Here is a 27,035-nt window from a genome sequence, read left to right on the forward strand (position 1 = left end):
GTAGCAGTTCTGCTTTTCATTAAGGCACAATAATGAAGAATCATGAGTTTTCCCACAAGAGCTGTGGTTTTAAATCTGGGTGGCTGAGAACATTCGTACATTCTGTATTTGCATTGGGAGGCTGGTCAGATTTAATAAATAGAGATTTCACATTGAAAAGAGAAACAACAGCAGAAGCCTGAACAAACACTGGTTTAAATGATGCAGTGGAGCAATAACATTTAGTTGAACCCCTTTTATTCCAACCCCTCTGAAATAGTACAAAAAAATCACTGTTTCCACACAAAGTGCCTGTTCCAAGATGCAAGCCCATGAGATACTAAAGCAGAAACCCTGCTATGACAATTTCTATTCCATTCGTTCGTTCTGCTACCTCATTAAATTACAGAAGCCACCTACAAAAGAGCGTTTCCCAAAGGACAAACACTCTTCCAGGAACGTTTCAACCTGCTCCTGTCAAGTAGCAGTTGGGCCAGAGAAACCAGCTGCTGCTTCTTGTTTTGTTGGGTTTTGAACTGACACTGGAAGCCTGTGCTGGTACTTGGGGAGGCCGAGGGAGCATCCAGGCTGCTGCAGCCAGGCAGATGCAGGCAGGCATCAATGCAACTGCCTTAATGTCTGTGTGTGAGGCCACAAATGCAACCATGCTAATGAGGGCTTGCTCCTTTCAGAGCCCTCCTTCCAAGCCGCATCTTGGTGATGATGCCAGCACATGGGGCATCACAATGACCTGGTGTGAGACTGATGCAAGACTGGAGCTTCAGCTGCACTGGCATTTTGCATGGGTTAAATTAAGCACAGAGTGAAATCAGGGCACATCCCCATTACAGATCATATGAAATAACCAGGGTGCAGCAGCCCTTTGGAGCTTCATCTCCATCTGATTTTATGACCTGGGTAAAACAGATGCTTGTTAACTGGGTAACTGGAATTAATAACTGGAAATAACTGGTTCAGCTATTTACATGAGAGATGAATGAATGCAGACCTGCATGGATGTTTGGGTGCCTGCTCATTTATTCATCCAAATGAGTAAATCGTATCAGAACTACCTGTTCACAGGGAGCATTTTCAAATAACAATGTACGCCAACATGGTTGGGACTTGAGACTGCTCAGAGTTTTCCTTTGGAATTTTACTTCTGTAATGAAGGCAAACAGGTATGTGTTTCTGAAATACAATGGTTTTCACGTTTATAGTATTTGGGAAAGCTGTTCTGAGTCTTCCAAAACCAAATCTGCTTTTTCTCTGCTGGATAAAAGGTGAAAATATACTTGTTCCCACAGGCTTTTCCCCCCTATACTCATAAACCAACATGTATGGAAGAGGGGCACTGCTGGGGTAATGGCCTCCTCCTCTGAGAGCGGGAGCATCACCCCATCTCTCCTCCTAAAGTTGCTTTTACTATTCAACAAACACTCTCTTTTTAAACAATACTGCCTTAAACCCTTATTATAATGCCCAGAGCCACTTGCAGGCTTTCTGAAAGTCATTATTATAATTGCAATCAAGAAGCATGGCACTCTGTGCTTTGTGCCACAAATACATAGACACTGAATTGTTTACCGAGGGAAACAGTGAGCTTCAATGCTGCTTAATTCAGGAGCAGGAACTTCCACCCTATTGAATTTTACCTCTTTTGTTTCCCAAATTAACTTGTAGCTGCTGAAACCCAGGCCAATGTTTGCCTTGTCCTCCATGCTCTCCTTTGGCCTCAATCCAGGGAATCTCAAGCTGTGCCCTGGTTTACTGCACCCCTTCCCCAGCACCAGCAGCCTCTGCCCCTGGGTGAGGAGGCAGGATGATGGTGACTCTGGCAAGATGCAGTGCTCAGGACCAGGAGCATCACTGCACCTTGGGAATTGCTACAACAGAGCTTAGCAGACGCAAACCAAACTCACTGTGAATGAATGCAGCACGGAGCTTAGTTTTATTAAAGCTTCATCTTATGGGTCACAAGAAACCTTAGAGAGGGCTGTGGGGTATTTGGTAGTGTTATCTGACACAGCACAGAGGGAACTGTGACTCAGATTTTGCCAGCACCAGCCCTGGAAGCAGTTCTTCCTCTACCTCAAACAGTGTCTGATGTTGATCTCACTCATCACTGGCATCCAGGGAGATGTTGCTGACTCGTCCTTTGAAAAGTGAGATGGATCAGGCCCTTCCTTCTGAATAAATATCAGATCTGATTCAGCACTCAATTGCTTCTGTTTTATCTCTGTGGAACATCATTGATTATAGAAGGATTTGCAAGTTTTAAACTAGAGTAATTCAGTGATTAATCCCAACCAAAGCCTTTTGTAAATAGAGAGCGATACTCCAGCACTATTCAATATTCCACACATCAATGGAGTGCTCTGTAATATGATTCAATGGCATTTAGACTTGCCTTCCCTTTATTCAGGGCAGTGCTGGGCTACATTTAGTTTAGCTAAGCCAGGCTTTTCTGCTCTATCTCTTCTCCCTGGGAAATGTCAGGCACATTCTCTGTGAAACAAAGGCAAACCTCTCCCATCTAGTGACTGTTCTGTTTAAGGCAGCAGCTCAGGGAAGGGCTGACTACACATGCTGAGATGCCCACCAGGACCACAGCAGAATGGGGAGGAAGAGGCACTCTCAGCCTCATGGCAGGGTCTGAACATACCTAAAGTCCATGGGCTTGAGGCTCCTACAGCTCCTTCCAACAGTGATTTAAAGCTGATTCAGAGAGTAGAAAAGCTTATTCTGGAACTGGCTGGCTGTAAACATCAACCCATTTTGCTCAGGCTCAATCTTGCTTATATAGGGCAGTCCCATGTAGTATATCCAGAACACTGGATGAGGAGAAGCAGTTGGAGCAAAGAAATACCTTGATTTTAAAGTTTTTCTACTCCTTCTTCTGGTCCACTGATTTTTGGTTCCCACAAGAAACCTCAAACCACTCTCTCAAATGCTGTATGATCTGAATATAAATTAGAGCTTCAGGTGATTGAAATATTTGGGGGTTTCAACATTTGGTTTTGGTCTAAAGAAAACTGAAATAAACCTGTTGGGGGAATTTTACCACCAAGAGTAACTTCCCCCCCACTGATGCCATAGCTGTTCAGCATCACTGAGGTAAGCTGGTGGGTGGCTGTAGGACATCCCATTTCCCTCTATGGGGGTTTTCCCCTGGGTCATGGTGCCAAAGGACGCAGACCCAAGGCTTTCAGGATTCAAACCTTGTTTCTGTTTCCCACCACTTTAAGAGCCAAGCATCCTGAACCTTTGCTCTCCCCTGAGATCCTAAGCAACAGATCCTGAAGTTCCACTGAGTAAATGGCCCCAGGCCCCAAACCCAGTTTCAGAGACAGACAAATAACAGTAAGAGCAGTCCATCCATTCACCAACACATCAGACCTGCATGGATTGCTGGACCACCTTTGGCTGACATTCATGGAGCTCAGGCATGTGCAGCTCTTCCAACTCTTGTCACTCCTTAGCTTCCAAGTTCCCTTGAGAAAGGGTGACCAGCACAGCAGGTATTTCTGTAGTGCTTCCACAGTGCCTCCATTCTCTTGCTCTGACTGAACAGCCACAGAAGAACCATCTTCTGAGCCATCAGCCAAGGCCATGATGGGAAACAGGAGAGAAGTGATCTCCCTTTCTCTTCACATGAGCTTTACCTGCTCGTGATTCCAGTTTTTGCCTTCTAGCAGGGCTCCTGTCAGCTGCCTCCAGAAGATGTGCTTGCTTATCTCCTTGTTTTTCCACTCCAGATAAGTGTTCCTTCTTAGGTATCGGGAAAGCCCCAGCCTCTGCCTTAGCAAGGCCTTATTCACTTCTTCTAGTACAATCATGATGATCCCAGCCTTTCCTTCAACCAGCTGCCAGGACTGGGCAATGTCAAATTCAAAGCTACACCATTTACTTTCCAGGAAGTCGGTGGAGATGACTGCAATAACATTTCTGCTACTCAGGAAACCTTCCTGGATGATATTGGTGACGATGGGAACCCCTGGTAGGAAATCCCTGTAGTAAAGACAAAGATGGAAGGGAGGTGTTCCTTCTTCCAAGGGTTCCACCAGCTCTTTCATCACCCATTCTTGGTCTTTGCTGGAGTGGATGACAAATGCATCATAGGTGTCACCTCTTTCTGCAGAGTGCTTACACCCACTGAGCAGCACCAATGAGTAGTAGAGCTGGAAGTAGTACTTGTAAATCAGGAAGAGGAACACCACTGCAGCGAGCAACATGGTCACTGAGGATGCCACTGTGCCTACATGGAGCTGGCAGGAGGACAAATCAAAGCTTGGCAAGGTCACATTCTTCACGTATGCAGGTGTATGGCATATCATGGACTCCTTGTTCTGCAGCAGATCCTGCTTTTCCTTGATCCATTTCAGGAAGTTCTCATACACACAAGAGCAATCAAAGAGGTTTTGAGAGATGTCCAACAGGACCAGGCTGTCAGGCAGGATTTCCAGGGCTGAGTCCAAGAGAACACTCAGCTGGTTGCTGCTGAAATCCAGGGCTGTGAGGGCTTGCAGGGGCTTGTAGACCACAGGATCAAAGCTCAGTAACTTATTGTTGCTGATGTTTAGCTCTTTGAGTTCAGAGAGGGCATCAAACGTACTCTGGTCCACATGCACCAGTTTGCAACCTGAAATGTCCAAGGTGTAGAGGTGACTCAGGTTTTTGAAGTTGTTGGCCAATTTGTTGTTCTCAAAGGAGTTGCCTGCCATCTTCAGCACTCGCAAGGAATTCAGGCCACAGAATGTACACTGGGATTTAACATGAGTTCTGGTATGGGAAATGTCAAGGTAAATGAGTTTCTGAAGGGATAGAAAGACAGGGTAGGAGCCAGGACCAACTAACTTTGTGTGCTGAAAGTCCAAATACAACAAGTTCTTCACGTTAGTGAAATCTCCAGTCACGCTGATGTCCGCATTGAAGCTGAGGTTCAAGTGCTTCAAGTTGGGACAGTTGTGGAACTTAGGGGAACAGCAGAGAGTGAAGGAGAGGCGATTCTCACTCAAATCTAGGACCTCCAGGTTACGCAGGTCCTGAAATGTCTTCCGGAAGCTGTTGAGGTGTTTGCTCTTGATAATGCGAAGCACTCTCAGCTCCTTGAAAAGAGACAGCTTCGTGGCAGGCACTTCCCTAAATGTGCATTTCTTACACTCCAACTGCTTCACTTGAGACAACAGAGGAACCTTTGATATCTCCTCCAGCTGCAGGTCCACCAAGCGGATGCTGGAGACGTTGTGTAAGCAGTTAAAAAGAGTGTCTGTGTTATTCTTGAACCCCCTGAAAGAGATTAAGACAAACTCTTGCATTCGTACCTGGCACAGTCCACTCAGGAGCCCGCTCTGAAAGTCCACCAGTCTCTGTTTGTCACTGAATTCTCCTATTATTAGCCTATTGACCTGTAAACCAGTCAGGCCTTGAAGAGAAGAGTGCATCACATTGAAGTTCTCAAAAGAAGACCTTAAAACCAGCTCACTAAGGTGAATCTTCTCAAAGGATCCTGACTCTATGCATTTGATGTAATTCAAGGACAGCACCAGTGTGAGGTTGAGTTTGTTCACTTCCTTCAGGACATCAAGGTCTCCTCTGGAGATATATGTGATCTTGTTAGAGAAGAAGCTCAGGTGCCTGAGAGAGGTCAGGTTGGTGAAATACTTGGGAAGCTTCAATGAAGCAATGCTGTTGTGGCCCACATTCAGCTCCTGCAGGGTATGCAAGTGGCCAATGGGTAGGTCGTTCAGAGAAGTGATGTTATTTTCCACCAGCACTAGCTTTCTCAGGGATGTTAAGCCATAGAAGGCTGCTGGTCCCAGGTCCTGGAAGGGATTGCCAGTTAGAATTAAGGTGGAAAGTTTATGAAGACCCTTAAAGGAGTTATCTTCTATTGTCTGGAGGTGGCACCTGTGGGGCAGGAAAAGATAGTAAAAGTGCATGAAACACTGTCTCCTTCATGTTCACTAATGCTGCAGGTTTAAGTGCTGGTGCAATGTTCTCAAGCTCAGTCTCACCATAGGGTTGGCTTGGCTTTTCTGAATGTGCAAAGGGAATCTCTGAACACCAGGAGAGCCCCTTCACCTCCTCCTCCCTCTTGAAATCTGAACTTCAATTGCAAAGCAAGAGACTTCGAGCAGTGGTGAAGGTAAAAACTTCATGCAGGCAGCAGGAAAGAATAATTTATGCCAAAGGAACATTGTGATGAGCATCGCTGGTGGCAGAGCCAACCAGATAAAGCACTCCCTTACACTTTGTACCCTCACAGCCTTCAGATTGTTGACTCAGCCACATCTGGGCAGTTCCAGTGGCACCAGCATGATACAGCAGTGGCAAAGCTCACCACTCACACAGTATTGCAGTATGCTAGAGACTGGAAGGGACCTCGAAAGATCATCTAGTCCAATCCCCCTGCCGGAGCAGGAACACCTAGATAATGTTACACAGGAATGTGTCCAGGCGGGTTTTGAATGTCTCCAGGGAAGGAGACTCCACAACCTCCCTGGGCAGCCTGTTCCAGTGTTCTGTCACCCTCACTGAGAAGAGGTTTCTTCTCAAGTTTAAGTGGAACCTCTTGTGTTCCAGTTTGTACCCATTACCCCTTGTCCTATCATTGTTTGCCACTGAGTAGAGCCTGGCTCCATCCTCGTGACACTCCCCCTTTATATATTTATAGACACTTATAAGGTCACCCCTCAGTCTCCTCCAAACTATAGAGACCCAGCTCCCTCAGTCTTTCCTCAGAAGGGAGATACTCCACTCCCTTAATCATCTTCGTTGCCTGCGCTGGACTCTCTCCAGCAGCTCCCTGTCCTTCTTGAACTGAGGGGCCCAGAACTGGACACAATATTCCAGATGCGGTCTCACCAGGGCAGAGTAGAGGGGAAGGAGGACCTCTCTCGACCTACTAACCACCCCCCTTCTAATACACCCCAGGATGCCATTGGCCTTCTTGGCCACAAGGGCACAGTGTTGGCTCATGGTCATCCTGTCGTCCACTAGGACCCCCAGGTCCCTCTCCCCTACACTGCTCTCCAACAGGTCGTTTCCCAACCTATACTGGAACCTGGGGTTGTTCCTGCCCAGATGCAGGACTCTACACTTTCCCTTGTTATATTTCATCAAGTTATTCCCTGCCCAACTCTCCAGCCTGTCCAGGACTCCCTGGATGGCAGCACAGCCTTCTGGCGTGTCAGCCACTCCTCCCAGCTTAGTGTCATCAGCAAACTTGCTGATAGTACACTCAATTCCCTCATCTAAATCATTGATGAATATATTAAATAATACCGGTCCCAGTACTGACCCTTGAGGCACTCCACTAGTTACAGGCCTCCAACTAGACTCAGCCCCATAGACTACAACTCTCTGGCTTCTCTCCTTCAGCCAGTTCACAGTCCACCTCACTACCTGATCATCCAGACCACACTTCCTCAATTTAGCTGTGAGGATGCTGTGGGAGACTGTGTCAAATGCTTTGCTGAAGTCAATGTAGACCACATCCACCGCTCTGCCATCATCCATCCACCGTGTTATTTCCTCATAAAAGGCTAAGAGATTGGTCAAATATGACTTCCCCCTGGTGAAGCCATGTTGACTGCCCCTCATAACCCTCTTATCCTTGATATGCCTTAAGATGGCACCAAGGATAAGGTGTTCCATCACTTTCCCAGGGATGGAGGTGAGGCTGACCGGTCTATAGTTACCGGGGTCCTCCTTCTTGCCCTTTTTGAAGGCTGGAGTGACATTTGCTTTCCTCCAGTCCTCAGGCACCTCTCCCGTTTCCCAAGACTTGGTAAAGATGATGGAGAATGTCTAGCAATGACTTCCGCCAGTTCCCTCAGCACCCGCGGGTGCATCCCATCTGGACCCATGGATTTATGGATGTCCAGATTGCTCAACTGGTCTCTAACCCATTCCTCATCGACTAAGGCAAACCGCTCCATCGACCTGACTTCATCTAAGGTCTCAGGGGTACAGGGCTCTTCAGGACTGCCTGCAGCAGAGTAGAAAGAGACAAAGAAGGCATTCAGTAACTCTGCCATCTCTGTATCTTCTGTCACCAGGGCACCCATCCCGTTCATCAGTGGGTCTACATTGCCTCTGGTGTTAGTTTTATCTGCCATGTATTTGAAAAAGCTCTTTCTGCTGTCCTTGACCCTTCTCGCCAGGTTTAATTCTAAGGAGGCCTTAGTCATCCTAGCTGCCTTCCTACATCCTCTAGCAGCAGCCTTATATTCCTCCCAAGTGGCCAGCCCCTCCTTCCATGACCTGTAAACTCTCCTCTTCCACTTGAGCATACCCAGCAATTCCCTATTTAGCCACGCAGGTCTCCTGGCCTTCTTCCTTGACTTCCTACGTGTCGGGATGCTCTGATCTTGAGCTCGGAAAAAGCAATCCTTGAATGCCAACCAACTATCTTGGGCCCCTTTACATTCAAGCAGCCTTGCCCATGGGATTTCCCCTAGCAATTGCTTGAAAAGGCCAAAGTTTGCCCTGCTAAAGTCCAGGGTTGCAATTCTACTTGCTATTCTACTAGTCCTACCACACAAGATCCTGAACTCCACCATCTCGTGGTCGCTGCAACCAAGGCAGCCCTCAACCCTTACTGCTTTGACCAGACCCTCCTCGTTAGTGAGGATGAGTTCAAGCAGCGCTCCTCTCCTCGTTGGCTCATCCACCATTTGCAGGAGGAAGTTATCATCCATACACTGGAGGAACCTCCTGGACTGCGGCTGGGTTGCCGAGTGGTCCTTCCAGCAAACATCAGGGAAGTTAAAATCCCCCATGACGACCACGGCCTGTGACTGTGAGGCCGCTCTCAGCTGCCTGTAGAAGGCCTCGTCAACTTCCTCACCCTGATCTGGGGGTCTGTAACAGACACCCACAACAGTATCCCCCCTGCCAGCCTGACCCTTCATTCTCACCCACAGACTCTCAACTCGCTCGTCATCCGTCCCTGGACGGAACTCTGTGCATTGTAGTTGCTCCCGTACATAAAGAGCAACCCCACCACCCCTCCTGGCTGGCCTGTCTTTCCTGACGAGGACAGAGCCCTCCATGACTATATTCCAGTCATGTGAGCTGTGCCACCACGTCTCTGTAATTGCCACCAGATCACAGTCTCCTGACTTAACACAGGTTTCCAACTCCTCCTGCTTATTTCCCATGCATTGGTGTACAGACATTCCAGGGAGCGAGCTGAGCACACCGATTTCACCCGAGGATTATAGGAGGCCTCCCAGTCTTCATTAATTCTGGAGCGCTGCCCCACTGGGGCAAGCCCAGCTACAACCCCAACCCCCTTCGAATCTAGTTTAAAGCTCTCCAAATGAGCCCTGCTAATTCGTGCCCCAGCATCCTTTTGCCTCTGTGAGACAAACCTTTCTCACTTGTCATTGTCCAGACTGGTGCCCTATAAAACCAGCTGTTATCAAAGAATCCAAAGCCCTGCCTGTAGCACCAGTCTCGAAGCCAATTGTTCATGAACTGAATCTTCCCATTCCTTCCCACATCATCAGTGGAAGATGGAAGGAGTGAGGAGAAGATCACTTGAGCCCCAGACTCTTTCACCATCCACCCCAAGGCCCTGTAGTCTTTCTTCATCCCCCTCAGACTGCGGGAAGCAGCTTCCCCCCCACCTGTCTGGAAGACCATCAGCGGGTAGTAGTCTGTCGGGTGCACCAGGTTGGAGAGCGCCCTGGTGATATCCCTGATCCGGGCTCCAGGCAGACTACACACTTCCCTATGATGAGGGTCAACTCTGCATATCAGGCCCTCTGTTCCTCTCAGAAGGGAATCGCCTACTACAATGACCCTTCTTTCTTTCTTATCAGGGGCAGTCCTGAGGTGCAAAGTCAACTCCCTTTTCCTATGTGGCCTTGTGGGCTGGCCTTGCCCCGCATTCTCACCTACCTCTCCTTCAAGATCCAGGGCCTCGAACCTATTACGGAGGGACACCTGGGGAAGCAGGGCAGGAAGGGGGGAGGGTTTCCCACGACGTCGAACTGGAACTCGCTTCGTCTTTTTGGTCCCCTACCTCTGCGCAACAGCTACAGGGCAGGGGCTGCCTCGGGCCATCCCCCTCTGTGTGAGGGGGCAGGGGGTCCTTCCCCTTTCGGGGGGTATCTCCCTGGAACCGTTCCGACTGGCCCGCCAGGGAGTTACTCCACCAGTCGATCTCCCTTTCACACTCCCTGATGGTCCTCAGCGTCTCAACCTCCTCCTTAAGTCTTGCCACCAGGCTAAGCAGATCTTCTACCTGCTCACACCTCACGCAGGTGGAATGCTGTCCTCCCTCCCCCGGCAGCAGCAGGCTCCGGCACTCCCTGCACCCACAGACCTGAACAGCCACGGTTTGGGACGGGGTCTCCGAGTTGCTGCAGTCTTCTTACTGCAAGCTCTCTGTCTGGAGGCCACCATATTGGTCCGCAGTCGGACACCAACAACAGGGTCAGCAACACGACCTGCTTGTTCCTCCCTGCGCCCGGCGGACACCGACATCGCCGCCCTCCCAGCGGCTCTTTCAAGGCAAGGGCAGGGGAGTGGTCACCGTCACCGGGAACGCCCCCGCCACGTCAGCCGCTCTCTCGCAAGGGCTGCTGGGGCTTCGGGGGTCGGGAGATGTCGGGAGTCGCGGTATGTCGGGAGTCGCGATATGTCGGGGATCGCGATGTCTCTGCGCTATCCCCTCGGATTTTCCTATCTCCATTGACCCTCGCGGTCGCTGAAGCGTGCCGGCTGTGGCTCTAGCTGGGCTAGCTCCGATCAGCTGACTGAATCACTCTGTTTTGTTACCTGGAGGGAATAAACCCCAGGCCATGTTTCTAAATGAGATAAGTTGGGAAGAAGAGGGTGGCCACATGTTTTCACATGGGAAGATTCAGAATTTGAGACCCAAATCCATTCCACAAGGGATTGAAGCAAAATTAGCTTCATAATCCAGCCATTGCCTTACAGCAAGCTTAAGTTACAGCCACTTCAGAGCTGTAACTGTGATGGGACTGAGTGACACCTTTCAGTGAAACAATTTACCCAGAGAAACTGCAGTCACAAGTCAATGGAAATGATGCATCAATTCATATTTGCCAATAAGCCTTCTCCATCTGCTCTCACAAATATGTGAGGAGAAGGGAAAATAGCCTTCCACTGTCTGAAGGGGGTTACAAGCATATTGGAGAGGGACTCTTCATCAGGGACTGTAGTGATAGGACAAGGAGTGATGGGTTCAAACTGAAACAGGGGAAGTTCAGATTAGATCTAGGGAAGAAGTCCTTTACTGGGGGGATGATGAGGCACTGGCACAGGGTGCCCGGGGAAGTTGCAAATACTCCATCCCTGGCAGTGTTCAAGGCTAGATTGGACAGACACAGCTGTGCACAGAGGGTGTGCGCTCAGTGACTGGCCTCAAAAGCTGCACATCACTTGGCCATGGGGATATGCAAGAGGCAGGCACAGGGATAAAGTCACATGGAAAGAACAGCCAAGACCAACAGACCCCAAAATAAGCAACCACAGCAGCCCAGCTGAAGCAAGATAAACCACATAAAAGAACTCATTACCTTGTAAGATCCAGAAGCTCCAGTTCAGGGACTGACGCAAAATACTTTACCCTCAGTGATTTCAGGTTGCTGAAACTGAGATCCAGGTTCTGGGTGGTGTTTGGGACTTCAGAGGGGACTCCGGAGATGTTCAGTCCCATGCATCTGAAAGCTTTGGTAGGGATGACCTGTAACAGTGGCAGACCCAATCATGGTCAGCATCTGCTCTTCATGAAGTGCTAGCAAATGACGCTGTCAGGAAAGCAGGAGCAGAGTGACTAACCTTGTAGTTAACTTCCAAGTGAGCTGCCCTGAGCTTTATGATATGATCTTATATATCCTAAGCACCTTCCCCACTCCTAATAGAGCCAATCCTGCTCCCCAGGAAAAGCTACATTCCTTGATGACTGAAGCAAGTGCAAAACTACAGGATTGTGTTCCTTGAGGCTGCGAATGACCCAGCAGCAACCTTTGAGAGAGCCAGCAAAACAAACACACAAGGGTGCATTCAGGATCAGCTGTCAGCTTTGTTACACCGCAGATAAGAAAGCAGCACAAATCACAGCTATTCTGCAAGTAGCAATTATTGGCAAAAGCTTGCAAAAGGCAGTCGATCAGTGCCAGGTACTTGGGGTACTGGTGAAATCACTCTAGGGCAAAAAATCAGGCAAAAAAAATAGTGTATTTTGCAGAAATTACAGACAAGGCTTGAACCTCTTCCAAAGGAAACCTAATCTATTAGATTAACTGTACTGCAGTAACCTCAGAGGTACAGAAGGGCAACAAGAAGAAATGCTTCATGCCATTGGTTCTGTCTCTCAGGTGGTTTTGAGACCAGCATTTACCTCAAAGACTTCAATTGCCTTGGGGGCAACCTTGGAGAGAAGATGGGCTTGTGTCAGAGAACTAACACCCAACAGACTTGATGCACCGATTTCCCAAGCCGAGGGAGAAGTTGCACCAGAGAAACAGAAGGAGTTTGTGCTTATATAGAGATCACGTACCTCCAAACAGGGGCTGAGAAGGCAGCCCACCAGCTGCAGCAGCACCACCAGTGTCCACAGGGGAAGAGCTCTTCTCCTGGGCATCTTCAGGAGGCCAGGAGTGCAGGAGAAAGCAGCATGGGTATCACTGCAGGACCTGGAGAGGGGAGCCCTGAAGTGCCAAGCGTTGTGTTTCACCACTCCTGCTTCTCACTGCGCGTCACTGAGAGTTGCAGAGAAGCAGGAGGGAAGTGAAACTGGTACCCCCTGGCTTCTAGACACGTGCTGAGTGAACTGCTCTTCTTGCACTGGTTTAAAGACATGTTTAACTAAAACAACTGACAAACAACATGAAGGGAAAGAAATCATGAAAAGTATAATTTGGACTAGAAATGAAAGAGAAATAGGGGTTGTATCAGTGTCATTTGGTTGCCTCAGATTAGACTGGAAAAAACGAGGAAACTTCTGTGAGATTCTGAGTTCAATTTCAGCAAATCCATGCTTCACATAATTCAAATCACTGCACAGATCAATGCCTCTGTAACCCTGCCATGCTCCAAGCAGCACCACGCAGGCAAGCAGTGAAGTGCTCAGCTGTGGCAGAGGTTTTCCTGCGCCAGGTAGCAACAGGTTTATCTCCAGCTGAGCTCTTACGAACATAACATGTAGGGTTTATCCATCTGGTTGCATCTCAGTATTGCAGTCATCACAGGAACAAGGGGCACGTGGCCACGCACAAGGACTAAATACTGGAGGTTCATAGAGTGGTGAGAACCCAGGACCTTACAGCCCTCGTCACCCTTTCCATGGGTAGTGGGTTGCTGGGGGCAGCAGCTAGGAGAGGTACAAACACCCCGGCTGGGCTCAGAGCTGCTATCTGCCCTGGTCATACCTAAATCCATTTGATGCTTTGCTATAACAGTGGGTACATCTCAACACCATCCCTAATTTACAGCATAGACCCAGCTATTGTTTCTGGAAGAGGCTTTGTAAAACCTCACAGTTGGCAAAATTAATTTAAATCCTTCTAATAAAGCTCCTGCCTTCATTTACACTGATAAATGGTGGTGCATTCATGTATCTACTCCTGGCTTTCTGTAGATAACTAAGGAGCGTTATTGCATTCCAGCCATAGGGTTGCTGGGTATTATTAACACCACAGAGACAGAGAAGTTGCAAAAATGCAGGATGAGGATGGGATATTAGCCTGGAAGTAGGTGGAATAGGGCGAGACTGTTCATGGAAGTGTGTGAAAATCAGTATTGGCTATAAGATATTAATTAATTATTGGTAGATATAAGATAGAAATAGGAAGTCTAATTTCACTGATGGGGTTATGCAATGTAAATCAGTGTCTTATCTTTATTTTTGCAGCTGTAGAGATCGCAGTTAAGTGAAAGCATGGCTGCCCCATCCCTGGCAGTGTTCAAGGCCAGGTTGGACGGGGCTTGGAGCAACCTGCTCTAGTGGAAGGTGTCCCTGCCTGTGGCAGGGGGTTGGAACTGGATAATCTTAAGGTCCTTTCCAACACAAACCAGGCTGTGATTCTGTGATAAGCTGCAATATCAGTCCTGTAGCAAGGCACTGATAAAGAAAAGGTTAAACTATGGTAGGAGAAAGGGGGACAGATTGGATTTCTTTGGCAGGTCAGTAGAGTGTCACTGAGACATGGGGAAATCCTAACACAACAGATGATCTCTGCACTGAAAACTACGCGGCAGCACAACGGGAACCAAACCTGACACCCTGATGTACAACAGAGAGTGCCCATTCAGCAAGCAGAGCAAAAAAGTTTGTTGCAATTGGGCAAGTTCTCCGAACTCCCTGTTCTGAAAAGGCACTGGTAATTGCAGGTATTGCCTTTTCAGATGGAATCAGGAGTGAATGGAAACAATTGCTGACTGCTTCTGTGCCTGGATTAAGGAAATTGGCAGAGCATCATGTGTCTGCAGAGAGGACAAATGAGTGCATCTTTTAGTATTCAATATGCAGAATGAAGCAATCCACATTTAATTTGTATCTAAAGCTGAGATGAGCCTGAAGTATTCTCTAGAAATTACCATTTCAATGGGAGCTCACTGAAGATGCTGGAGAGTTTGGGAGCATCACAGAATCTGTCCAACAGGGGTCAAGTGGAAAGTGCAGCTTGAAGGACATTGAAAGAATGTGCTGCTTCCATCACAAGGAACAGTTTCACAATACACATCATCACTTTTTCAAGGACAAATCACACAGAAACTGCAAGGGATGGGGCACAAGCAGAAAACATGCAAGCTAGCAAATCAAACCCAGCTTAGAAACTCAATGCTGGTTAACTTCATATTCTTCAGCTTGCATACAACAATGTGCAATGCCTGCAGAAAGCCAAAATGTCTATGTAATTGCCTCTTTCGGTTCCCAAGAAGCAAAAGTATTATTTGGAATCCTTTAAAGTGACAAGAATAACATCCTAAATGAAACATGATTCACTGTGATGGGAATTTGCTGGTGGGATCATTAAAGATCTCTTAGAAAGGAGGTGTTAGAGAAAATATGTGTTTCTAAAAACACATGTTCAAGTTATCTTTGTCCTCCTGAACATGATTATAAGTAACATAATGGTAGACAGCATATACTAACCTCTATGATCTCAAGAAAGACATTACATAGTGTAAAAGGACCACAATGTAGGTGGACTGACAAAAACATCTTGTACTTGCTTATATTAAAAGAAAATAACTTGTGAAGTTGAGTCAAAAAGGAAAGTTAGCTAAGCTCTTGGACAAGACAACTGGTGATAGCCATAAGAACAGATAGGGCTGATGTATCTATGGTGGCTTCACTCCTAAGCCAGTACCACATGTAGATGAACAGCTGTTAGTCAGAAGATATATTTGACTCAGCAGTCATCCTAAGCAGTTCCCCAAATCTATCTGCAAACAGAGACCAAGGAACACAGCAAGAACTGTTTCAGGATTAAACAAACCAGGTCTTACTTTAAGTGGAAGAACCATCTATAACAACTATTTGGTTGTGAGCCATGGATCAGGTGGAAGAGAGCATTCCTGAGATGCTGGCATATGATGGGTTGGCTTGCGAAGATTTGGGAAGGGCTTTAACCACGCTTACTACAAGCACGATGACCAAGGCCATGTGGGATATGCAAACCTGGTTGGAAAAAAGGGTGCTTAGGCAATCAGAAAGTGTCCGACCAGGACTGTCATCTCCTGAGCGATCTCGAGCTACCCATGCACTGGTCTGCCCACATGCAAGGTTGGATCTGCAGCTTCCCATGCACCTTGTCACCTGCTGTTTCAACCCTCACCTGTCCATACAAAGAAGTGGGTGTAAGCCCTTCCAGCCTGCACAGTGGATTTTTTAGGTGAGGCCCCATCCTTTACACCTGAGGTTTAACCACCACGGCCTAGCTAGCTCGGATGGTGACAGCAAAGTCCGCAGGTCGTAGGTTTTGTAAGTGTCTTTCTCTTCAATGGAAGACCATACAAGGCTAGACGAGCTCCATCAGCCCGGGTCTGAAGACAGGAGTTTTCTTTCTCCTATGAGGAAGGCCTGTCTTTGCTAATGAAGATTGAGGAAGGTCTTTAACCCACACAATCTGAACAAGACTGTCATTACCTGGGTCAATCTTGAGCGACCGATGATGCAACAACACAACATCAAGCCTCTAAACAGGATTCTGACTTAGAGGTGCTCAGTCATAAGCCACAGATGGTAGCCTCGCACCAGTGGCTCCTCAGCCAAGCGCACGCACCACGGGTCTGAACCTGTGGTTCCTCTTGTACTGAGCAGGATTACTATTGCAACAACACATCATCAGTAGGGTAAAACTAACCTGTCTCACGACAGTCTAACACAACACAGTATATGGGGACCACCACAAGAACTTCCAGAAGTGCTTGAGAAGCTCAGGTGTGCATTCAGGCTACCCCAGCTGACCCAATACTGCTCTCAGATTTGCAGCACTGGCCATATATGCCTTCCTAACTAGCACACCATCAGCTAACCCAACTCAGCTTAGCAGTCACGTAAGTTGTGACTTAAATCAGGTCACATTGCAGCTGCGGTCTAGGCTCAGGGTGTGTAGACAGTTACTGAGTCCTTGAGGTTAAGCTGACAATTGCCAGTCCTTTTAGTCAGTCACTCACCTGCCCAAGCCTGAAAGGAAAAGCAAAAGGTAATGTCTCAAAACTTAAATAATACATTGAATTTTCCCAGCCATTCTGATGGGAAAAACAGTTTGTATCAATCACAAGGAAAAAAATGGGGGGGGGGGAATACAGCTTTGAGATCCTTTTGCTGCAAATTCCACAAATGCATCGCTGCTTCCTGGAATGGGTGAGTCACCACCTCACACAGCGACCGCAGGCTGACCTGGATAGAGACAGTGCTGAACCACAAGCACCCTGCACTACGCCTGGTGCACTCATCACGACAGGTCCCTAGCACAGTGCCTTGGTGCCTGTAACTCTCACTTGTGATGCTTCACTGTAGGAATTGGGTGTAATAATCTCACACTTGATGGAAGATCAGCCTGGAAGACCCACTGCCTCTGCTTGTACCTCTGAAGAAGAGAACCACATTCAGATTGAGAGGAGCTCTGCATTTAGTTTGGGGTGTTTAGACAGCTTTGCTGCTGTCTGCCTGAGCAGTGATTGACTCTAGTTACAGATCATTTAACTGCTAGTTTCAAAGCAAGGAGCATCAGTAATGCAGATTGCTTGTCATGCCTGTGACTGGAAGTGACAGGGAAGGACACAGAGGTGGAATCACAGACAGTTTCTACATGCCATATAGCAGAGACCAAGCCCCAAGCCCATTGCCAATGGTGCCACCTAAACCAGACAGAACCCAGCATAGCTATAGTGTTTCCCACTGCAGAAAAGGACAGATACTGGTGTACAAAGGGGAAAGAAAACCCCCAAAAGCTGACATCCAAGTTAGTTTGATGAAAAGCAGCCAAGCCTACGCTGAAGTAGGTAATGTGTGTCATCAGATGGGCTATTCCCCAAAGCCAAGGTCATATGAATACCCCAGAACTATTCAAAAGCTATTAGGGAAGAACTGTGTCAAGTAACCAGGGACAAATATACAACTAGAAGAAGTGATTAATCAGTGTCAAGACAGTCACTATCTGTGGCAGCTACTCCATATGGACTATGTCAGGTCAGTTAGGAGCCCTACATTCTACTGATCAATGTTTGATCTGAATGGTTGGAAGGATTTGACACAGATGGTGGAAGCATCCAGACTTGTTTGCCAAGCATCCACAGACAGGCAGAGAGTGACACTGGAACCCCCTTGACTCCTGGAGAGGGGCAGGCTAGCACCAGAAAGCCCAGCAGCTCCCTCCCCTTCTGCCTTGGATGAACCATGGTCACCTCTTGGCTGGCCACAGAACCAGGGACTCAATGGCCATCAATGTGAGGATGTTGTCAGTGCCTTGGCATGGAATGTGCTGTGCCTGCAGCCCTGCTAAAGGTGGACTGCCACCTCAGACCAACACTGGTTTCTGCAACTGATGCAAAAGGACTGATTTTCTTTCTCCTTCCCCCTCCATTACATCCTTTTTATGGTAGCCAAATTTACACATGGTTTGTATTACTGTGGCTTTGTCTTATCCTACTCATTCCACCTCCTTTCCCTGCCCCATTCTCTTGATAACAATGAGTGTGCTGCAGGGCAAGGATAACTCAGCCTACCAAACATGAGAGGTGTGCAGGGCATGCAGCACTGCAGATCTCAGGCCTTTTAGATTGGACACAGCAAAGGCTGATGTGGGGATTCAGTGCATGGTTAAATACTAAACTCTAAACGAAAGTACTAGAAACGAGAGGCAGGTGTAATGAATCATGGCTCCCTGGAGGGGTTATAGAAACCTGGTTTGAGGGAAACCCAGCCAGCAATTAAGAGCAAAAAGCTGGGGAGCAGATCTGCTTGCTGCAAGTAGAGAGCACTGCCACAGGCAGTGACCAGTGCTAAGACTCTTGGGCCTCGTGTTTATGGTTTCACTGCCATGACTTGACACTACATGACAGGGAAGTGTTGCAACAACTGCAGCAGGAGGGGCAGACCCAGCTCTTGCAAGCCATGGTGAAGGTCTTACATATACATTTCCTGAGAGACAACCTCAACCAGCTCCTGGGCTTAATGCATAGCATGCTTTGTACATCAGCTTTCAGACACTAAGGGGTTTATGCCATTTGACTCTACCAGGAGAAGAGCATACGAGTATTACTTGTCCACATAGCCGAGTGCCCACTTCCCTTACTAACAAAGTAATATGTTCCAAAAGAGTGGTTGAGTCAGCTCCAAATGCACATTTGCATGCATTTGGAGCACCGTGCTTTCAGAATCTGCAAAACCTCTCTGGCTATTACTTGTTACTTACAGATTTATGTGTATATGGAGTAAAACCTGAAGCCAGTGTTTAGCTGATAAAGAGGAGTTTATCAGAACACCCTTTTCCTTCCAGGTTCAATCCTGGTTGCACATTCTAGATTAGGCCATCCCCTTTCCACCTTCAAATGACCCTGAGCTGCCCCAGGACCTCCAGTTCTTCCACCAGTTCCCCATGGCAAGGCAGCTTTGAGGAGTTCTGTCAGCATTTCTTTGGCTGTGAGCTGCATGCACCAAGCAGGCAGGGAGGAGATACTAGAAGAGAAGTCACCCAGGAAAAGGAGTGACACAAAGAGCACAGGAAGTGCCCTGAAAGCCTGACCACAGCGAAAGGGAGGGAGGAAGGAAATGGAAGGGAAAGCAGAAGTTTCACCTCCTATGGTAATAACAGTTCTATGGGTACTGGACTAATGCCCCCAATGCTGCTGCTGCAAGACACATGCAGCTTGATGTAAATTAAGCCAACCCTACTCTTAGAGTCTGCCCTCTAATAGATGTACAGGAGGAGCCTTCTTCATAGTGAGAAGCTAAAGAGGCTGCAGTAAAGTGGTTGTACCAACACAGCCATCAGCTTCTAAGTTCATCAATGTAGGTTCTTTCTGCTGGTAGAGATGGCATGTGGTCAGGCAACAACTGAGGTGAACCCACAATGACAACAGGCCAGGAAGAAAGTAGCAATGAAGGAAGTAAAGAAGGAGAAATATGACACAGCTGCATCCTGAAGGAAGCGGTAGAGGATGCGAGGGTATGATCCCAAAGGTGGAATATGGACATGAGCCAGCCACAGCTAAGTGGGGGCTTAAGGTGACTTTTTAAATGTGGAAGATCTTCAACACACAAAGTAAACTTGGCTTATAACAAGCTGGAAAGCTCCAGACAGCATGGGAGGGGAGAGGGGGAAATAAAAGGATTATGTGGGATCATACAGCCATGAGATCTCAGAGAAGATGCTAAGGCAATTCTTACCCGTCCTGACCAGAAATCGCCCTCCCAAAGACAGTTCCAAGTCCTTGAAGCCAGAAGTGCATTTATTCTCCCACAGAACAATAAAAGAGACTTGTTTCCTGAAGACATTAATATTTCCCAGTGATTAGCAAGACACTGAAATCTCTAGTGGGCCCTTCCCCAAGTGATGGGTTTGACTCTCACTCCCATCTGCTTAGGAAAGAGGTTGAAATCCCATGGCAGGTATTGTACCCTTACTCCTCCCTATCTCAGGGCCTGAGGACCAGCTTAGCATCTCTGTTCAGTGCTTTACACAAAGAGCTGCTGAGCACATGGATGCCTGTTTACAAACCAGGAGGGGATTATCCAGCGCAGAAGGGTTGTGCAACGTGCCACCCTCCACCACAGCAGTCAGTGGTGGGACCCAGGGGCGAAGGGAGGAAAAGGCAACTCTCAGGGGTTCATCTCCCACCCTACATGCAGCAGGACAAAGTGTGACCTGCTCAAAACAACCTGGAACAAGGGCAAAGCCCTGCTGGGATCATCAGTGGTGTCTGGAGGACAGCAAGCATCCGTGGCAGCACCTACACAAGGTCTCTGCACCCCTGCCATGCACCTCTTTGTGTGTATTCCCTGCTGGCAGCCCTCACTTTTAACCCACACATTAAATTGCTGTCCCTGGCCTGTGTGCTACAAAACTGCCTTGAGCTCACATAAAGCCAACATGGGCAAGTACAACCTCAAACGCTGCCTTGAAAGCCTTGTGACTGAGCGTGGCCACCGCGCTGAACATGCTCTCTGGTCCCCCAGGCCTACCCCAGCACTGAGCATCCCTCACCTGCGCTGTCCCACTTTGCACTTCCCAAGCATTTGAGCAGGGAAGTGTACTTCCTTTTTTCACAGCATTGCTTCAGCAGTCAGGAGACTTGGAGTCTGCTCTCAAACCCAGCCAATAGCCAGTGCATGACCTTGGTTAAGGTTATTGTACCACACCAGCCCTTCCCGCTTCTTCTGCACTTGCTGTAGATTATAAACATCCTCGTAGTGCCTGGCAGGCTTAAAGTTAATTAAACATTGCACAGCACCATCACAAAGCTCATCAGCACCAAAGACAAAGTATCATTAGGTTCATTAATGAAATAATCCTCCATCGTGCACAGTGAAGGGGAAAACTGCACTTCAGGAGCACTGGGCAGAACAGGCAGCCTCAGGCCAGAGGTCTGCAAGAGCAGTGTTTTAAGGAGTGCCAAGCAAGATTCCTCCCATTTTATACTAGCTAATAATCAGTAATGGTCTTCAGACAGGGAAAGCACAGGAGCATGTATGAAGGGGCTGATGCAGCACAGCTGCTCATCACTAGAGAACCAGGTTATCTGAGGTCTAGACATATGGACAGAAATATAACTCTGAAAAGGGATTTGAATGCAAAATGGCATAGGGTGATGGGGCAGACTGAAATAACACTGCAGTGCTGTGAAAAGTGGGGAGAAGTCTGCCTTTTCTGGGATCCAAACCTGAGGACTGCATTTACTAAGGGAAGGGACTAACTAATTGACTGAGATGTTCCTGTTCCGCTCCCAGAGGGGGTGTTGGTGCCCAAACTCCACCTCTACCTATAGGAGAAAGAGAAATGCTTGATGCTGATGCACACCAGTAAAATGATAAAGATCCCTGAGGTAGCTGTGGTCTATTGCTCTGGCTGGGTGCTCAGGACTGTGGAGAGTGTGAAGGAGTAAAGGATCTCCTGGTCTGTTCCACTTATTCCAGTGTGGCTGAGACTGGGGTCTTTCTAATTAATGAAAAATAAGGTCTCAAGTGCATTATGCAGCTCATTAAATATTTGAAAGCTACATGATTATTAGAGCCATTGAGTATGTCACTACAAATAACCTGGTTTCAACCATCCCTCATTGGAGACATCTCACCTTATTCCTTGTTTTCAGTATAATACATTTCTCAGCCAGAGGAAATGCAGGGGTTTCAATGGGACAAACACCATCAGTGCATCACTGTTTTCCAGAGGGTTGTGCAGAGCTGGGTCAGAGAAGAAGAGCCAGATGCTGGCTGTCTAGCCCACATCTTTCTTATGCTCTTTTACTGGAGCATCACTTAATCTGACCATCAAAGGCAGAACTGGTTCAGTTTCAGTATCGCACAGCCCTGGAGCCAGCTGTGTGCTGTCAGGTACATGACTGACTGCCTGAACTCACTGAGGGCACAGACACACATTACGGCCCAACGCAGCAGCCTGGTTCCATGGTATGGGGCATCTCACACCAATAGTTCCTCCTTTGTCATAAAGAGGCAGTCAGCAGTGGCAGATAACCACTATTGTCAGATAGGGAAGCGAGGCACAGAGAAATGAAAGTACTTTCTCAAGTCGGGATAAAGATGCGTGTGGTCCTGCAACATGGGATTGCCTGCCACAACAAGGAGCTGGAGATGGCTGTCCAGCAGCTGTGGATGAGTGGTAGAGATTCTTCTGGCTCCTGCTGTGCCTGTTGCAGGAAAGCCATTTGATTACCTGAGCTCATGCATCCTAGATGTTACATTTGCCAGGCAAGAAAGTCACATGCACATTATCACTCCTCAGTCTGCTTAATTGCTAAGGCTTTAGTAAGGATTAGAATCATAGAAGAGGTTGGGTTGGAAAGGACCTTAAAGCTCATCCATTTCCAGCCCCCTGTCACCCTGTTTCCATTCACTCCTGATTCCATCTGAAAAGGCAATACCTGCAATTACCAGCCCCTTTTCAGAACAGGGAGTTCGGAGAACTTGCCCAATTGCAACAAACTTTTTTGCTGTGCTTGCTGAATGGGCACTCTCTGTTGTACATCAGGGTGTCAGGTTTGGTTCCCGTTGTGCTGCCGCGTAGTTTTCAGTGCAGAGATCATCTGTTGTGTTAGGATTTCCCCATGTCTCAGTGACACTCTACTGACCTGCCAAAGAAATCCAATCTGTCCCCCTTTCTCCTACCATAGTGTAACCTTTTCTTTATCAGTGCCTTGGTGCAGGACTGATATTGCAGCTTATCACAGAATCACAGCCTGGTTTGTCTTGGAAAGGACCTTAAGATTATCCAGTTCCAACCCCCTGCCACAGGCAGGGACACCTTCCACTAGAGCAGGTTGCTCCAAGCCCCATCCAACCTGATAATGTGGTAAGAGTCAATCATTTTCCCAAAGTGCTGGCCATGAAGGGCTAACCATTGCCCTCCACAATGCACCTTTGGCACCATAAACTGGCAGAAGAAAAGACTGCAAGAGATGAAGGCCTTCTCTGACAAGCGTCTCCATCAGGTTATATCAGCATCCCCTGAGGGCCTTTTTGATGTTCCTAGGTAACTTCCTATCAGAGGAACAAAGCCTTTACTAGTAGGAGTCCATTTGTATCCTAGATAGATGAGTCTTATCTTAGTGACCATAAAGGCAATGTACTGCCATCACCATACCAGTAGAATTGTGAAGGCTCTCCAGTTAGCCAGAGGACACAAGATGAGAAAGAAATAAAGCCAAGTGTGGATACCCAGCAGGTAACTAGGAGGGCAAACCTCTGCTTAAGGCGTGCAGTGTAGTGTAGAGGGAGAATGAGAGGCCATGACTAATACCTCTAATGAAATAGAGGAAAGAGGAAGGGCCCAAATGAAAGCATTTGCCAACAGCTACCAGAGCTTACTTGGCTTTCTGCTCTCCCTGAATGTGGGCAGGCAGAACTGAGGGAGGCACGCAACCTTCCGAGCCCTGCACTGTCACTTGGGATGGAGTTAAAGCAAGAGAAAATAGATGGGATGGGGCAATGCTGGGAACAGAGATCAGGCTATGACAGAAGTTAGAGAGGGAGCTGTGATCTAGCAGCTTAAGTTCATCAGTGCGAGAGCTGCTTGAAAGGACGTGTAAAAGGGAGAGAAAGTGAAACCTACTGAGAGAGGAGATGAGCAGTGACAGGAGTGAGAGGCAGAGAGGGCTGTGAAGTTGAGCACTAAGAGAACTTTGAGTTTCAGTGCAGAAACCAGGGCTCTCAACCCATCACTATCACACATGCCTCCTCCCCAACACCCATCTCCAGCCCAGCCTTGTGCTGGGCAAAGGCTTCAGGCAACTCCTGATGAGGAACGAGCTGCAATGGGGTAAAAGCAGAGAGAACTGAAGATGAGAAGTTAAGGAGTTACCTTCAGGGAAGAATTGTGGCCCCAGCACTGCCAACGGGCGAAGTTCCCTTCCTCTTCTGCTCTAAAGAGGTATTTTTAATGCTTTCTTAAGTGCATTTAAGAACTTTCTTAAGTTCTTCACATGGTAAAGCCTGTTCAAACACCACTTTTGCCACATTCATCTGCCCAACCCTGTCCAAACTGAGGCACTCTTACATGTAAAAGGTATCTTCTTTATGATCAGTGCTACCAGCAGCAGAGATGTTCTGTCATATCTCACACTGAAAAAGGCATTGACCCACTCAGTGTCTTCTCTCCACTGGCATTTGGTAGCTCCCACAATGGTTCCTGCTCCACCTACAAGAGCATTGCTGTCAGCCTTTCACTCTCCATCGCTCTTGGCATATCTAGAGCCTGGAGTTAAAGCCCTGCCCTCTTCCTCCATCACCACCATCATGGCCTATACCTTTCCTCAAAGGCATGCCATCGGTCAGTCCACATTTCCCTGGTGCCCAGCTCTATCTCCATCCCCTCTGCAGCGCTCAAGGCTCCTCCATAAGAGGGAGGCTCTCTGGCTGCACAATGTCCAACCTAGACGTGACAACATGGGAAGGGCACTGCAATGCCTGAGCTCTGCAACCCCCAAAGCACTATATGGACCCACAAAACTTTTTCAAGCTCTCCTCTAAAAAGCCTCTCCATGAGCGAGTATAAGGTCAGGAAAGGCTTCCAGTGAGATTCAAACCTACCAAGAGACATTGAGAGAGGCAGTATTTAAGGATGAGTGGAGCAGTCAGAGCAGGATCAGCCACAAGGAGTAGGGCAGCTGAAGCAGGCTGCATAATGAAAAGCTTTGGAAAGCTACTGAGCTATCCTGAATCCACCTCTGAGCTGCAGTGACTGCACAATCTCATTTCCCTCCAGTTCTGGCCCCTCAGTTCCTCTCTCTTTTCAGCTATTCCTCTTTCTGTACACGTCTGGGGAACACTTACTCATGCTTGCTGTTTCTCCACAGCAGCAGCGAGAGGCAGCATTCCAGTTACGTTTCCATGTCATTTGTTCCTTCATTTCATGACAAAGCTCAGGACACCCGTGAGCTCTCTGCACATTGCTCAGTCCAACAGCACATCTCTGGTTGTCCTTCAGAGGACACTTTACACACACATCTATATCACATCATTCTGACCTGCTGAGTCACTTGCACTAGTGTCAAGCTGCCATTGTGCAACACACAGCTGAACTTAGCTCTACTTCCTGTGCCTCTGCCCATGAACCCCAGGCTGCCACTCTCCACCCATCAGCAGCCACTGAGACACTGATTCATGTCTCAACAGAATCCCCCAAACAAATGAGACGTGGCTTAACAAACCTTCCACACGAAGCATCTCTGCAAGCACCACGATGCTTCCTGTGAAAGAAACAAGCTTCATTTCCTACCAGCCCTTCCTGAAGGCTTTAGATTCTGGCCTGAGAGTCAGTGATAAGATCAGAGATAGATCAGGAGGTCTCTTAAAGAGGTCTGAAAATGCAGGGTTTTGAGTTTATGGACCCTTCCTTCTCCATGTTGTCAGTCTTCCAGCTCCCGACCACTTCAGTACCATGAGTTGCACCACCCCATAGCACCTAAAGGGATTTAGGTGGAAACAGATGGAGAGCTAATGCCAAAGTTATGTCGAGCTGTTCAGGACCTTAAACTGCTTTAGTCTGAGAAAATCATTGCCTCAGGTAAGTCTCATTCATTCCTCCAGACAGAGACAGGCAATGAATAGCACTGTGGGATGTCCAGAAGACACTCTGGAAGTGAGCATCAGCACCAGGGAATCACTGCTGCAGCTTAAGCCCGGTCCGGGCCCACTGATGCTGCTACTGTTTTATGTGCCCTGCCCTCAAATCACTGCTGGGCAGAACATAATGCTGCATGTCCCCAAGGATTCACATTATTGGTGAGCTGTTTCTTGCGCAGGTTTTACCCTGGGAGGGTGATTGCTTCTTGTTTCCACGGTAATGAATTGTGCCTCACCATTACCCCAGACCACAGCAGTGACGAGGTGAAAAAGGGGAAGAAGAAAAGGTAGCTTGCTCCTTGTGACTGTCCTGTAAGCCCATCACACAGGCTCGGCACTCACAGACCTGCAGAAGGCAATGGAGCGGCTGACACAGGCAGCAGCCGCATCACTACAGCGAGGAGCATCCCACTGTGCAGCCCAAAGGACCTTTCCCTTCTGACAGCATCTCCCCAGCCTCTGCAGCCACCAGACCTGCGGATGAGCAGAGCCTGTTCGAGAGTCTGGAGCCTCCAAGTGGCTGTATTTGAGTTAGCCCCTTGCTAGAGAAAATCAAACGGGGCCTTCTGCTGCTGAGCCATGGTAAATGCAGCATCCTCCTCCCCAAAGCTAAGCACGCTTGCAAGCTCAAGCCTGTCTGCGCTCCAGCAATCACTCAGTCAATGATACGGTGACAGTGCAGAGAGGGGAGAGCACTGACCGTGAGCAAGTCAAGCCCTTGTTCCCTTGACATACTCCCCATGGGGCTGGTCCCTCCTGGCTGTGCCCACTGCCCACGTTGATGGTGTGGGCTCCCTCGCTCCTCTTCATAGCTGCCAGCTGGCTGCTCCTTGGGTGTCACAGGGAACCATAAGGGTCATCGAACAGCCTCTCTTGCACTGTGATCCATTATCCCACACACAGACTGTAAGATGCAGCTGCAACGCACACTGTGGTTATTGGGTACAAAGCCCAGAGGACAAAAGCCTTTGGTGTCCTCACAGCAATAAGATGTACATGCAAAGCAAGCCTTCCAGTCCTGACCAGGCTGAAATGAAGAGGTTCATGCCACAGAAAAGCTCCACCAAAAGCAGCTCTGTAACGTGGACAATGACAGCTTGTCTGAGCAGCTCCTCACCTTGATCAAGTTTTGGGGTCTCTCCAGTGAGGACATGAGTGGCCAGGAGGGACTCATCCTGTACAGCCCCAGCTCATCAAGGCCCTAGGGCAGAGTGACACCGTGGTGAGAGCAGGGTTCAGCATGCACTGAGGTTTTCTTACCTAC

The 27,035-nt window shown here is 48.2% G+C and overlaps 1 protein-coding gene and 1 pseudogene across 1 annotated transcript; both read right to left on the reverse strand.

The window, feature by feature from the left end:
• Positions 1-215: 215 nt before the first annotated feature.
• On the reverse strand, positions 216-12,870 carry TLR4 (toll like receptor 4). The gene is made up of 3 exons (XM_061476559.1): positions 12,521-12,870; positions 11,538-11,704; positions 216-5,889 (listed from the first exon to the last, which is right to left on the reverse strand). The coding sequence occupies exons 1-3, from the start codon at positions 12,602-12,604 to the stop codon at positions 3,630-3,632; spliced, it is 2,511 nt and encodes an 836-aa protein (XP_061332543.1). The 5' UTR covers positions 12,605-12,870; the 3' UTR covers positions 216-3,629.
• An 8,517-nt stretch (positions 12,871-21,387) lies between these two features.
• On the reverse strand, positions 21,388-26,581 carry LOC133281474 (CMP-N-acetylneuraminate-beta-galactosamide-alpha-2,3-sialyltransferase 4-like; annotated as a pseudogene).
• Between the last annotated feature and the right edge of the window lie 454 nt (positions 26,582-27,035).

This window comes from Pezoporus flaviventris, unplaced genomic scaffold (assembly GCF_033815535.1).
Source record: "Pezoporus flaviventris isolate CSIRO_AGI_PZ_B2104156 unplaced genomic scaffold, CSIRO_AGI_Pfla_v1 ptg000097l, whole genome shotgun sequence".
Lineage (NCBI taxonomy): Eukaryota > Metazoa > Chordata > Aves > Psittaciformes > Psittacidae > Pezoporus > Pezoporus flaviventris.

Bases quoted from the DNA above. Each gene is read 5' to 3' on its own strand.
- TLR4 (XM_061476559.1), bottom strand. From the start codon at position 12,604: ATGCCCAGGAGAAGAGCTCTTCCCCTGTGGACACTGGTGGTGCTGCTG. The intron at 11,705-12,520 runs GTACGTGATCTC...CCACTGTTACAG, and splicing joins TTCTCAGCCCCTGTTTGGAG to GTCATCCCTACCAAAGCTTT. The intron at 5,890-11,537 runs GTAATGAGTTCT...CCTGCCCCACAG, and splicing joins GAGCTTCTGGATCTTACAAG to GTGCCACCTCCAGACAATAG.